The sequence below is a fragment of the Vigna radiata genome, unplaced genomic scaffold (assembly GCF_000741045.1).
Source record: "Vigna radiata var. radiata cultivar VC1973A unplaced genomic scaffold, Vradiata_ver6 scaffold_122, whole genome shotgun sequence".
Lineage (NCBI taxonomy): Eukaryota > Viridiplantae > Streptophyta > Magnoliopsida > Fabales > Fabaceae > Vigna > Vigna radiata.
Genome location: NW_014543108.1, coordinates 1,076,129 through 1,090,994, shown reverse-complemented (window position 1 = coordinate 1,090,994; position 14,866 = coordinate 1,076,129). Strand labels below are relative to the sequence as shown.

Here is a 14,866-nt window from a genome sequence, read left to right as displayed (position 1 = left end):
TTGGAGATTATTATAAAATTGGACGATTGGCTTTCTGAAAATGAAGTTTGATAAAAGTCTGGTCTGATATCAAACGCTGAATCCCTGCTCATGCAAGTGAATCGTAGGAGGGATTTTACGGGAAGCGAAGAAAAAATTTCATTAATCATATCATTATCAAAAGTGTCACTAAGACTGGTTTACTCCGTGTTTCTTAAAAGAAAGAAACCGAAACATCTCAAGAACTTCAAGAAACTATTTCAAGTTCTCAGAAAATGTGAGGATCCACGACTAGTCAACTCTCCTTACGACTTCAACTTTTTTTCTTAATTTGTAATAAAAAAAAAATCTAAAATCGTTTTTATGATATATAACTTCACCTCTGGTCAATGTTATAAGGTGAAGTCGTACACCGAGGTACAACTTCTTTATTTCAACTCGTCTGTGTCTTCCATGACATACCAATTTTCGTAATTTGAAATTTTTTTGCTTGCATCAGTAATTTATCCTTTAAATTTGTCTAATTTCGTACAAAAATCAAATTTGTACAAAAATTAAATTTGTACAAAAATCGAATTCTTATATAAAGAAGAATGAAAAATCAAGATTTGATTAAGGTATATGAAGAGTTTTTCTTTTCAACACACCCAAAAAAACTCATATAATTTCTTTTTTTTTCAAAAAAGAACTGCTTTACAGAGCTACAACTAGCAAATGCTGGAAACAACTTCAGTATTTCCAGTAAAAAAACACCACGACTCACCAAAATTCTTCTCCATGCATTCAGTCCCATCAATCTTGGAAAGTAATCTTCAATCCATACAGAAAATATTTTTTGTACAAGTTGTCCTCTGTACTACTTCTCTCCTTTTCAAATCATACAAAACTATATGCATTTGATAAAATAGAACACAAGGAACATGTATGCATAAAGGTTTCACAAAAGTCAGGGTTCTGTCTCAAGAATTTTAATATCTATCTTTATCAATAGGGTCCAAGAATCTATGTTTCTAAAACTTTTCATTTGTCGTACAACAACCATGTTTGTAGTAAAATTTTCATAAGCCAAACTAAGATAATTACCTAGAACCACAATTTCTGGAAACTTTATATCCATATCATTTGGAGGCAGCAACACGGTGCTGAACTTTTCATTTTGAAGGTCAAGGCAAACTACGACAAAAGCATCAAATGTAAATGAAGAATCAGGCCACTCCAATTCATTTATGGGTTGTTAACCAAATAATATTGCTTTTAAAATATATTCCATAGTCACGCATGGAGTAAATAAGAGCACGAAATTTCTCCAACCAGGTTGTTGCTTATGGAGTCAATCTTGACTTCATTGCATTTCACACATTTGAAGTTCAAATAGGAAATTACGATCACTATCTTGTATCTATTACTGCTTTCTTCGTATCCAAACCCAAAGAAAAGTTCTTGTTCTTCAATATTTCGGAAGGTAAATTTTGGAATTCGAGATGTTCTTTGTGTAACGAGGATCTATATATGAAAACCACAAATATGTATAGAAGAAGACTCAGTGACCAATATATTGTAAAACTCCACACACCAATCCATGGTAAGAACTTAGACCTTCATATCTTTTCAAAACCCCTACTGAAACCTAGTGTTGACTGTGGTTGTGGTTTTTGTGCAACAAGCAAAACAAAGAATAAGCATTTAGCCAGAGTTTATCATCATCCTCTTTGGAGATTATTATAAAATTGGACTATTGGCTTTCTGAAAATGAAGTTTGATAAAAGTATGGTCTGATATCAAACGCTGAATCCCTGCTCACGCAAGTGAATCGCTGGAGGGATTTTACGGGAAGCCAAGAAAAAATTTCACTAATCATATCATTATCAAAAGTGTCACTAAGACTGGTTTCTTAAAAGAAAGAAACTGAAACATCTCAGGAACTTCGAGAGACTATTTCAAGAAATATGGGGATCCACGACTAGTCAACTCTCCGTACGACTTCAACTTTTTTTTTTTAATTTATAATAAAAAAATCTAAAATCGTTTTTGTGATATATAACTTCACCGGTAAATGTTACAAGATGAAGTGGTACAAAGAAATACAACTTCTTTATTTGAACTCGTTTGTGTCTTCCATAACATACCAATTTTCGTAATTTGAAATTATTTTTCCTTGCATCAGTAATTTATCCTTTAAATTTGTCTAGTTTCGTACAAAAATCAAATTCGTACAAAAATCGAATTCTTATATAAAGAAGAACAAGAATCAAGATTTGATTAAGGTATATGAAGAGTTTCTTCTTTTCAACACACCAAAAAAAGCTCATATAATTTTTTTTTCTAAAAAGAACTGCTTCGTTAAGGGTTTTTTAATTTTTTATTAAATAATTAATTTTTATAGGTGAGTAATTATAATTAGCTTTTTAATTATACTTCTATTTTATTAAAATAGCAATAAACTTGTTATTGTAACAAAATAATAAAATACAGAAAGCTTAAATGTAATAAATAATTATCATTTTTAATTAACAAAATTTTATTTAAATTCTTTTAAAGTACAGTGGAATCAAACTTATAATATAAATAACTATTTGTAAAAGCTTAATACATCATTATAAATTCAATTAATTTTTTTAATTAAAAATACTGTATAATATAATTTGTTATAAATAAATTCTGCAAAACACACGAAATATTATATATATATATATATATATATATATATATATATATATATATATATTTAATTTCTTTTAAAGTACAGTAGAATCAAACTTATAATGTTAATAATTATTTCTTTAAAATGTAATACATCATCATAAATTGAATTAATTTTTTAATTAAAATTAATGTATAATATAATTTGTTATAAAAAAATTCTGTTAAAACAAAATTATATATTTCATAATCATGCATGGAGTAAATATGAGTAAGAAATTTTTCTTCCATACTTTTCTAACCAATGTTGTTGTTTATGGAGTAAATCTTTGACATCATTGCATTTCACAGATTTGGAATTCAAATAAGAAATTACGATCACTATCTTGTATCTATTACTGTTTTCGTCGTATCCAAATTCAAAGAAAAGTTTTTTTTCTTCAATATTTCGAAAGGTAAATTTTGGAACTCGAGATGTTCTTTGTGTGACGGGGGTCCATATTTGAAAACGACAAATATGTTTAGAGGAAGACTCAGTGAGTGATATATTGTCAAACTCCATGCACACCAATCCATGGCAAGAATTTAGATCTTCATATCTTTTGAAAACCCCTTCTGGAACCTAGTGTCGACCGCGGTCGTGGTTGTTGTGCAACAAACAGAACAAAGAACAAGCAATTACCCAAAGTTTATCATCATCCTCTTTGGAGATTATTAGAAAATTGGACTGTTGGCTTGTTTTCTGAAAATGAAGTTTGATAAAAGTCCAGTCTAATATCAAACGCTGAATCCCTGCTCACGCAAGTGAATAGCATGAGGGATTTTACGAAAACCAAGAAAAAATTTCACTAATCATATTGTTATCGAAAGTATCACCGAGACTGGTTTCTTCCATGTTGCGTGTAGTTTGTTACCTAATGCAATGAACAATTTAAAACTTCTAAAAATGTGTATACAAAAGATGAGAAAATGACAAAAATGTTCTTAAAGTTTGTTTTACCATTTTTTTTTATAGAATACATGAAAGGCAGTTTCATCATTTACATTGAACTAGTCAAGCATTAAGAGCCAAATACATGGTTTGAGAAATGATAAGTGTGAAAAATACATGATTTTACACTTATAAATTAGCTCAAATTTGTAATTATTCATGAAATAATGTGTTTTTCTCGTTGAAAAGTTGTGTAATAAATTGTATAGGAATTTATACATCAAAGTGGAGTGTTGTCAGATGTTTCTCGCGAAGCCAACATTTAATCGCTCAGCTAAAAAGATGCGAAATAATTTGCTGAGCAAATTATGGACAGTTAAAAGTTATGCAGTTGATTATTCGTTCAACACATGGTAGTTATGCGCTAAGCAAATTAATTAAATAAGAATTGGCTTTTAAGTTCGAGACAAATAGAAAGAAAAAAAACCCTAATAGAAGTTCCGGACAAAAGAAAGAAACTAAAACATCTCAGCAACTCTATTAGAAGTTTCGGACAAAAGAAAGAAACTGAAACATCTCAGGAACTTCAGGAGACTACTTAAGTTATCAAGACACCATTTTTGTAAGGGATTGCTTCAAATGTGTACTTCTAGATGACTAGGAGTGGTTAAATTTCTCTTTCATTGGTGATGAGTCGATATTTTATTGATTTCACTTAGTTTATTGTGCTAAAATTAATCAGGGAATTGTGATTAATTGTCTGGTATTTTCTCGTTTTTCTTAATTATGCTCAATTTGACCGGAAATTCTAATTTTAATTAATTTGAATTTTCTGAGCTAATTATTTGCATTATTATTTTCAGGGAAAATCTTGGAAACACAATTTGGGACATTTGGAGGACACCAAATAAATTCAAGACTTTCCATTTAGACAACTTTTTAGACAAACTCTTTACATCTTGGGTCAATTTTGAAAAAATGTTGTTGGGTCCAATTTTATTAGACAATTGGCACAAAACCCTAGGGTTTTAAAATGGATCCCACCCTAATTTTTGAGGACACATGGTGCTAGAAAACCTGCAGCCGTCACTTTACCTGGGGGCTGACTCTCTCGTATTTTTTTTGGAGCTGCTGCCATTGTTTTTAAGCTTGTAACGTTTTTCATGGAGCAATTAATTGCAATTTTAGATTTTGGTTGAATGTAAATGAGCAGCCGCCACCCTTATATCTTGAACCTTTTTTTCTTCTATCCTTGAATATCTTTGTTTTCATTCCGTTCTGTTGCAAGAATTGCTAGCATTTATTTTGCTTTTGCGTTGAATGATGAAAAGTAGATTAGGTAGGACGCTAGATGATGGGACGGTGCTAGATTTTGAGTAGAGTGGGAAATACTTCCAGTCGGGCAATGATATTTTGACAACTCTTTTTTAACAACTTTTTTACAACCGGACACGTGTCACTATTTTATTGGTCTGCTTGAATTTATGTTTAAAAAAATATTTGAAATGGACCAATCATAGATTATCACGTATGCGTTATAAAAAAGTTGTCAAAAAAGAGTTGTTAAAGAGATTTTTTCCTTCCAGTCATATGCTTCTTGCCTATACCTTTTCTTTCAACATTTGGGAGACCTCCAAGCCATTTATCTATTGCAATTACAGTGATGTGATAAAAGAGGGGCACACATTTTTCTTTTGCTTATTTCTTAATTACGTTGATCTCATCATTTTTTATTTAGCACTCTCATTTTATTTTCTTTGCTGGAACATTTGAGAGGGGCGGCACATTTCTTGACTGGGAGAAAAGTCTTTTGAATGTTATTTTTTTAGAGCTAGAAAGTTTTCGTGAAGCAGAGAATTTTGTTCACGGTTTTCGAAAAAAAAAATAGTATTCACGTTGATTTCAATGAATGAACGAAGGAAGTACACTGTCATTTCCTTTTATTTGAAGAGCATTTTCAAGTTTCTTTTATTTAGTAAAAGTGACAATAGTCACATCCAACATTGAATCACGGTCTTGAATTGAAGGGATGACATGAAATTTCATGAATTTTCAATTGTAAATTGCATAAGCTTATAGATTAGCTTTTGTGATGCTGCACGGTTCTTTTGTTTTGAAGCAGCTGCCACGGCCTGAAAGAGAATAGCAATAGCACACTTATTTCAATTGAAAAAAAAAGAGGTGCAGCTGCCACGTCATATGATTTCATTCTTAATTCTCAGTCACAGGAAATGCTGCCTTATTTCTTTGTTGCATTTAAATGCTTAGGTCAACATTGCATCTTAAATGGTTTTTTTTTATTTAGCATTTCTTTTGATTTCATGGGAGTAAAGGAAGGTCACGGCTGCACCAATTTTTGGCTTCAAAAATTTGGGATTCAAATTGAAGAAAATGAAATGGTTTTGTTGCAAGGGGAAGTCACGGTCCAGTGATTAATTTTAGTCCATTTACAATTTTAATTTCTTTAATAGGTGCATGTGTCATGTGAATTGGTAGAAAAAAAATTATGTTGTTTGTTTCTTTAGCTTAAAATTATTTTACAAAGTATCTTGAGTCGCTTTTTATCTTTTTAATATAGTGTTGCATTTTAATAGTTTTAATTATGTTTGAATATTTGTCTTTTGCAGTGTTAGGTTTAGCATCCTCTTTTATTTTAATGTTTTCAATTATGTTTGGTTGCATTTAATTTCTAGTTTTGATTTAATTTAATTTTCTTCGCAAAAACACTTTCAAACCCCCCTCTCTATACATTTGGTCCTTGAGAGACGACCTAGGAGTCACTTCCTAGCTATACTGCATTTCTTAAATTGCACATTAAATTTTGCATAGGGTGCGACACCCATCAGTTGGGATTGGATGTAGCGTAATTTTCCTGTTCAATATATCATTGTTCGTTCATATGTTCTTTCTTGAATTTACTATCATTGTATGAAATTATAATGTAATTTGAATGTCTCTGATTATTGGAAAGTAACTTTGAACATGGACATAGATAAAGTAACTAAGTTATTTGGGATCTAGGGATAGACTCAATAACTAAGTCATTATTAACATCATACTTAATGCAAATTGTATGTTAAATTGACTTAAGGGATGAGCAGTTTGATATATTAATTTAGAACTACTTGCTAAGGGATTAAGACTAGTATGCCTTGATGTGAATGTTTGAATGAAATAATGAAATATTGAACAGAGTTTATATTCATATGACTCATGAAACCCAATTCCAACGAAGTTTCTTTTAAATATAAATTTTTGACACCCCAACTGTTTGATAAAATACTAAAAAGAGTTTCTTGTGTCGTTTTGTGCATTTTGATGTCTAATTGAGTTATAAAAGGAAAAATTGTCATGTGTCGCACAAATCCCTTGAGAGAAGGATATTTTAGTTATCCATTACATTAATTGTAACGATTTAGTATACTTGCCAAAAAATTATCAAGAAAAAAAAGTTAAGTCATCACTTTTTGGAAAAAAAAAAGTGAAATATAGGAGAATAATTCATACATTCCATTCCACAACCAAGTTGCACACAAGAGATAAAATATCATAGTCAATTAAAAAATAAATGAATTAGTTAAGGGAGGTAGAGATGGTCTTCTAAAATATGTCACCAAACTCACATGGCAATGGGTGATGCACATGCTACTCACGTACCCATTTTCAATCCACCCTTGCATAGATATAAAAGTTGACTCCTCCCACATCTTCAAACACACTTCAGTAACCAAGAAAAAAAACCCTATACCACTAAAGTGTTGTGACTTGGTTTGTTCTGTCCAAACACCAATTCACTAGTTTTGTCAAAGGAAACAAATACGTAGTGGCAGTTGCAGTAGTAAAATAGTACTTTAAAACCCCATCTGTCTTTTTACCCTTAACCCTTCTACAAACTCCAGGATACTTGATTGCTGGAGGCTGCAAATTTATCCCAGTAACAGGTTCATCGCACCACTTAACAGAGATATTACATTTTACCTCCTTAAACAGTACAACCACCAACATCAATTTAATAGATGTTGGGTTTTAGAATCACGGATCAATAAAGGCATGACCATGAAGCAATTGCATAACTTAATGCAATGTATACAAATGAGAAAATGGCAAAAACTAACCTCTGGACAGTGTTCATCACCGAAGACCTTCAACGCATAAGATTAATAATCAAAGTTAACTTAAGTTTTGGAAAGATGATTTTAAAATTGTTCTTGATGAGAAAGATGGCAAAAGCTAAGACGATCTCCACCAAATAATCTTGCACTTCAACGTCTAAAATAAAAAAATGTAGAACAGTTCCCTTCACCATTGAAAATCTTCAACGCAGATTATAGGACCGTTAACATTTTCAAGTCAAATCAAAGCTAACAAGGCTGTGAAAAGATGACTTACCTCTTCGTGTCGCTCGCAAACTCAGCACATGATCTTCGCGGCGCTCGCCAACTACAAAGAATTTTAGAAAGAAAATTCTTAGATTTTTGTACAAATTTAAAAGATAAATTACTGACGTAGGAAAAAGAAATGAAATTGGATAAGTCATGAGATAAATTAGGCAAACAAATTAAAAACAATTTCACATATTAAATTATTTAAAGTAATAAAAACATTAAATAAATGAAATTGTGTGGGTTGACGACTTTTTTTTTTGAAGTCGTGCACCCCACCCACTTTTACTTTTTTTTTAACTTTTTATTTAAAATAATTTATAAATTTTAAATAATGCATTTAAAAGTATATAAAATATTTTAAATTATATGTAATTAATAATTAAAGTTTTTTAATATTATTAAATAAAAAAATTCATTGATTTTAATTATTTTTGTATTTTTTTTTTGTTTAAAATAATTTATAAATTTTTAATAATGTATTTAAATGTATATAAAATATTTTGAATTATATATAATTAATAATTAAAGCTTTTAAATATTATTAAAAAATAAAATTAATTGGATTTAATTATTTTTGTAATTAAATTAAATTATTTATAAAAGTGATTTCAGTTAAATAATTTTCAACTATTATTATTGTAACTAAATAAATAAAAATGCATAAAATTATTTTATTTTATTATAAATTATTTTCTAATATAATTAATTTAAAAATAAAATAAATTTATGAAGAAATTATTTTTTATAATTATTATAGTTTAAAAATAAAATAATTTCAAAGTAAATTTAAAAATAAAATAAACTTAAAATAAATTTTAAAAAAAAATTAATTTAATTACAAAAATAATTAAAACCAATTAAGTTTATTTATTTAATAATATTTAAAATCTTTAATTTTTAAGTATATATAATTTAAAATATTTTATATACATTTAAATACATTAAATAAAGTTTATAAATTATTTTTGAAAAAAATAATAAAAATAATTAAAACCAATGAAGTTTATTTATTTAATAATATTAAAAACTTTAATTATTAATTATATTTAATTTAAAATATTATATATACTTTTAAATGCATTTTTTAAAATTTATAAATTATTTTAAATAAAAAATTAAAAAAAAAGTAAGAGTGAGTGGGGATGCACAACTTCAATTGTCAACCTCTTAAACAATTTCATTTATTTAATGTTTTTATTATTTTAAATAATTTATAATGTAAAAATTGTTTTTAATTAATTATAATTAGTTAAAAAATATAATATAATAATAAAAATTCAAAATAATAAATTATAATGAAATATAAAATTTTTAATACATTTAAATAAAAAAAAGTGAAAACGTGTGGAAGGTGCAAGACTCGTCAACCCTCCTTACCACTTCAATTTCCTTTTTAATTTATAATAAAAAAAGCCTAAAATCATTTTTGGATGCACGACTTCACCTCTGATCAATGCTACTGGTAAAGTTGTATAGGAAGGATACGATTTCTTGAGTTGAACTCGTCTAGTCTCCAACTACATATTCATTTTTTAATTTGAAATTTTTTGCCTAAACAATAATTTATCCTTTAAATTTGCTTAATTTCGTACAAAAACTAAATTCTTATGTAAAGAATAACGAATATATATATATATATATATATATATATATATATATATATATATATATATATATATATATATATATTATTTTTTGTAATTGTAAATTGTTAAAAGGAACTAAAATTAAATATACAAATAATACTCTCTTTTATATAAAAATTATACATGATAATATATTTATAATAAAGAAAAATATCATTTGTGATAATTTTAAAATAAATGTTATTTATAAAAAATCTGTTATTAAATATATTTTTTAAAAAATCGATTAATAATTCTATTATAATTAAAAGATAACATTGGAAAAAAAATTGTATATACAAAAAGAAAACTGTATTTAGATAATTATTTCATACAATTAAAAGTATTTTGAAATAGTTCTTAATTTAATTATCACATAAATACTAAAAAAACCCTGATGTAACCACAAATGTGAAAAAGTAAAAAATAACAATGACACCAATGTTTGATGGAGAAAATAACAACACTATGAACCAATAATACCAAAATATATGGAAAAAATAATTTTTTTCAAATTCATAATAATTTACAATGATCAATAACAATAAAAAAATGACGATAATAATTATAAAAAAATTATTAATATTTTTAACATAGAATAATCCTTTCAATATAACAGCTAAAAGTTATTTATATAAGTTAATCAACCAGGTTTCAGATATATGATTACAAGATACTTAAATCACAAACACAAATAAGTACCTACAATCCACTATTACATAGAGTAATAAAGTTTTCAAATATGAAAAACAAAGTAATTAAAATCTAAAAGTAAAACAATAATACTAAACTGGTTTATCTAGTTATAGCCCTTTTGATTGATAATCGTAATAATTTAAATATATTAAAATTTGAGTTCCATCTAAGAGTGAACAAAACACAAATCACAATATTACTAAGGTGTGCCAATGAATATATCAATAATTTTTTCAATTTTTCTTTTTAAAAAACTATGAAAATATCAATCTAAAAAATTTCTCTCCACTCAGGTTAAGGGAGAGAAAAATAAGTGTGATTAAACACATAATTAGGAACTCAATCCAAGTCACCTCTCCCTTACAAATATATAGATATCACCATCAATCCAACTATCTTATAACAAGCTTTATTCTTCTACATTCAGTCAATCATAAAAGAAAAAGTTGATCTACTAAATCCAATCGACTTGATCTTTGTATAAAATTTTCACTTAAACGGCAATATAAAATTTTATAAATATATACTTATTTGTGATGTGTTTTCTTATAAATGCTTTTTATCTTAAAATTTAAAATTTTCACGTCCAACTTAATTCTTTACAAATTTTATTTTGAAAAATACAAAAGTAAAATCCATTAACAAAAATAAAGAGTAATCAACAAGTTGTGACTTTGGAACATTCTCACAACACCATCCTTATCTTAGTGCGAAAAGCACATATAATTCAACGCAACTATTATATAAGATGAGAAGTATATCTCATTTTAATATATTGTTTATATTCAAATAAAATTTCTAACGTTTACACGTATTCTTATTTTTTTTAAATGATACATAGTATTTTTATACGATTCAATAAACACACTAAAAACCAAAATCTAATAAAGTCCATTAGAGTTTTTTTTACTATAAAACAATCCAAACTTATATCAATTGCAATAATATCTATATATTATAATTAATCTCATTGGTATGATATTATGATTATTATTTATGATGAAATATTATTATGTTATTATATGTTTAAGATTAATTATTTCAATAAGAATATAGGTTCATGATCCTATAAATACAATTCTAAAAGATCACAAACTATCATAATGACTTAAGTTTTTGGAAGATAGATCTCCACCCTTAAATAATAAACCTGATTTAAATATTTTATAGATAAATTTTCTTTTAGCATATATTTTAAAATTCATACTTAAAATCCCGACTATTCATAAATTCATACTAAAAAATCCTAGTAAAATATAACTATACGTTCAATTCTTTAAACATTATCATGGTTTTGCAACATCATATCATATAAATGATTAATCAGCCAACCAAAAGCAGTTATATGGAATCTTCTCCCACCACTTGCCAAAAATTTTTCTGGATTTAGTTGGAAAGAGTACATAGATATGTCATACTTCAGAATGTTTAATAACTCACATATTTAACTCTCATAATTATATGATGTCACAATCCGTTTAGCTTAATGTAATGTACTCAGGGAACATTAAAAGAATTAATTTGTAAAGTGATTAATGATGTGTTTATAAACTTCGTCTTAATACCAAACTAAGTTTTTTTCTAAAGATTTATCTCAATAAGTTTTATCATCCAACTTATGATACGTAACAAGTGCCTCATCAAACTTTGTATTAAAATTGTGCCTAATATATCTATTTTCTTATCCAACAAAATTATAATTTCTATTTTGAAGCAATTGACAGAAGGAATCTTTGGTAGTGAAAGATCTTAAAACGAGTTTGAAAAATCTGAAAAGTATTTTAAAGAGTGTCGTGTTGGAAGAAAGTGGATATCGTTTCAGAAAACAGTGTTGACTATTATTGACACTGAAGTTTAATTAATTTTATGGAGAAAGTATCTCAAGTATTATTCTTCGTTTTTTTTCACTTTTTAAATTCTAATAAAACGTCTAATTTTAGGAGACTTCGACGTGAAAGACATTAAAGTGGTTGTGAACATTAATTTTGTGTTGTTACCAGAAGTTTTGAATTGACTCTATAAATATAATGCTTAACTCTATACAATTGCACAGTTTGATCGTTTTTGAATGATTCATTTTTTAAAGTTTCATTAAGTTGTTTTCTCTAAATCAGATCCACTATATTTCGGTAGAAAACAACTTCATGAAACTTAAAAATTGAATCATATAATCAAGAAACTTCAAGTTATAAAAGCAGTTCTGGCCCTCCAAGAGTTCCATAGATTTTGAAAAAGCACTTATCTTCTTAATATTTTTCATTCCTCCAAATTTCTGTTGTTCAAATTCTTCTTCCCATCAAATATGTGCTCTATTAGAAGGAGATTAATAACAATCCAAAAATAGAGGATTCTAATGAAGAGTCTACTGAAGAAGATTCTAGGAAGACATCTAAATCATAATAGGGTCTTAGAGTCATAGTACTAAGTTGTGATGTCCTTATTTTGTTCTGTTTTATTATGTGTTCTTCTTTTTGTGGAGTTATATTCGTTGGTTTAAAACAAAAAAAAAAATCTGGCAAAAAAACATCAAATTGATAAAACAGTTCGATGACATTCTTTGGTTGGTTTAAAAGATAAAAGAAAAATAATAATAATAAAGGGATTGAGGCTTTGCCAACACGTCATTTTGTTTACAGTTGGACATTATTTCCTTTAATAATGCTGGAAATAAACCACTATTTCGTTATTTTTTTAACGAATCATAGGCATAAAGCTTGCAAAAAAACCATGGATTCTCCCAAGCCAGTCATGCCGCGTCTTCGACCTCTCTCCTATGAACTACACGTTCGAGGTTCAAGCCATGAACACAGAGAAGCTCCCTTTCGTTCTCCTCGTTGTCTTCACCATCGGTCCCAGAGTCGAACACCACGACAGCCTTCTTAAATACGCCAAACTTCTCTCTTCCCACGACAAGTTCTCTCACCACGGCTAGTGGAGGTGTGGCTACAGGAGGTGTGGTTGCAGGAGGTGTAGCAACTGGGGGTGTGGTTGCAGGAGGTGTAGCAACCGGGGGTATGGCTGTAGGAGTTCTAGCAACCGGTGGTGTGGTGGTCGGGGGGTTGGTCGCTGGAGCTGCTGAAGCGATTTTAGATGGAGGCGAAGTAGTGGGAGATGATGCGGGGGTTGCAGTTGTAGCATTGGGGGAGAAAGATGGCAGAGATGACGTGGGAGAAACAATCGGCGTCAGTGATTTAGGCTTAGAAGGGGTGGTGACTAGGGATGCAGAGGGAATGGTGGTGGCGATAGGAGGGGTCGTGATGGGCGTCGCTGATGGAGACTGGCCTTTGACGGCTGCGACAACAGCTGCGACAACAACGGTGATGAGTGCAAGAGAGCGGAAGCTTTTTCGATCCATTTGAGTTATGTTGGGTTTTTGTGAAAGAGAGTTAGATTGAGGGCACAATGAGAAGTGTGGTAGAAGGTTTATAAATAGATAGGACAAGACACTCTGCTCTCATCTGTGACTGAAGGAAGATAGTAGTGGTGGTGTTGGGGAAGTTAGATTTGGGTGGGCAAAAATCCTGGCAACAACTCCAACAATTATTTAGTAAAGGAATGTCGTAATGGAAAGAGAAAAGAACATATCCGAACCAGCGTAGCTGTTGGTACCGTCGATGGTGCCTTTGAAAGATGAGCTTTGCAAAACGCCGACGATGCGCTTGCGCGTGTCCTTGAAGACTCTATTGTAGTTGTTAATGATGCTAAGAAGCACGAGCGAATGAACCACGACCTTCTCGATTAGATGAGATGAGATTTGCTACGTCTTTATCACGTCTATTACAATTACAGAAACTCAAATTTCCCTTTATCTTCATCCTCTTCTTTTTCTTTGTCTTCCAACTTCAATTATTTTCTCCCCCTCACATCTCTTCCCTTGAACGCTTTCACTGTGAGAGAGAAGCTTAAAGTCGAGTTCCTCAACAAAGTAAGTGTTGAGTACGAAACTAAAGTAAGAGTTGGGATGGGCTGCGCGAATGAAAGGAAACAATTATGGAGAAGAAAAATAAGAGTTAGAAGAAAACTAAACGGATGTGAAAGTTAGGGTGAAAATTTGGAAAGAGAGAAGGAAAGTTGGGGGGTCGGAAAATGATTGAAATTTAGAGTTTTATATTAAAGTAATTAAATAGAGTTACAAGTAAAAAAAATGATAAAAGAATGTTATTTTTGTAATTAAAAATTTTTTGTAAAAAGTTGGAGAGGTGAAAGGAGTAAAGGTGGTGGTGGAGAAAGCAAAACCCTTCCATCTTTTGTCGGTGGACGAAGAAATTTGATGGAATACACAATAATGAATGTTCAATCAATTTTTACTTTTTATACCAGCCAACTTTTATGATATAATTAACCACCATTTAATTAATATTGAGAAATCTATAAAAAATCTTTAATTAATTACCTAATGAATCAATTTTTTATTAAACAATAATAAAATGGATTATTTAAATTCCTACTCTCAAATAAAATGCTTTTGATCAAATTAGACTTAGTAAAATTTTCAAAATATGGTTTACCATAAAACCCTCCATTTAGTTTTCTCTAGCGTCTATTTTCATCATTTTATAAACTATCCCGATTCATTATAAGAAAATGAAATAATTATTACTTATTATAAG

General features: G+C 28.9%; 1 protein-coding gene across 1 annotated transcript; it reads right to left on the bottom strand.

Moving 5' to 3' along the window:
* Nucleotides 1–13,002: 13,002 nt before the first annotated feature.
* LOC106752984 (salivary glue protein Sgs-3-like) lies at nt 13,003–13,611 on the bottom strand. The gene has a single exon (XM_014634765.1). The coding sequence runs from the start codon at nt 13,609–13,611 to the stop codon at nt 13,003–13,005; it is 609 nt and encodes a 202-aa protein (XP_014490251.1).
* Between the last annotated feature and the right edge of the window lie 1,255 nt (nt 13,612–14,866).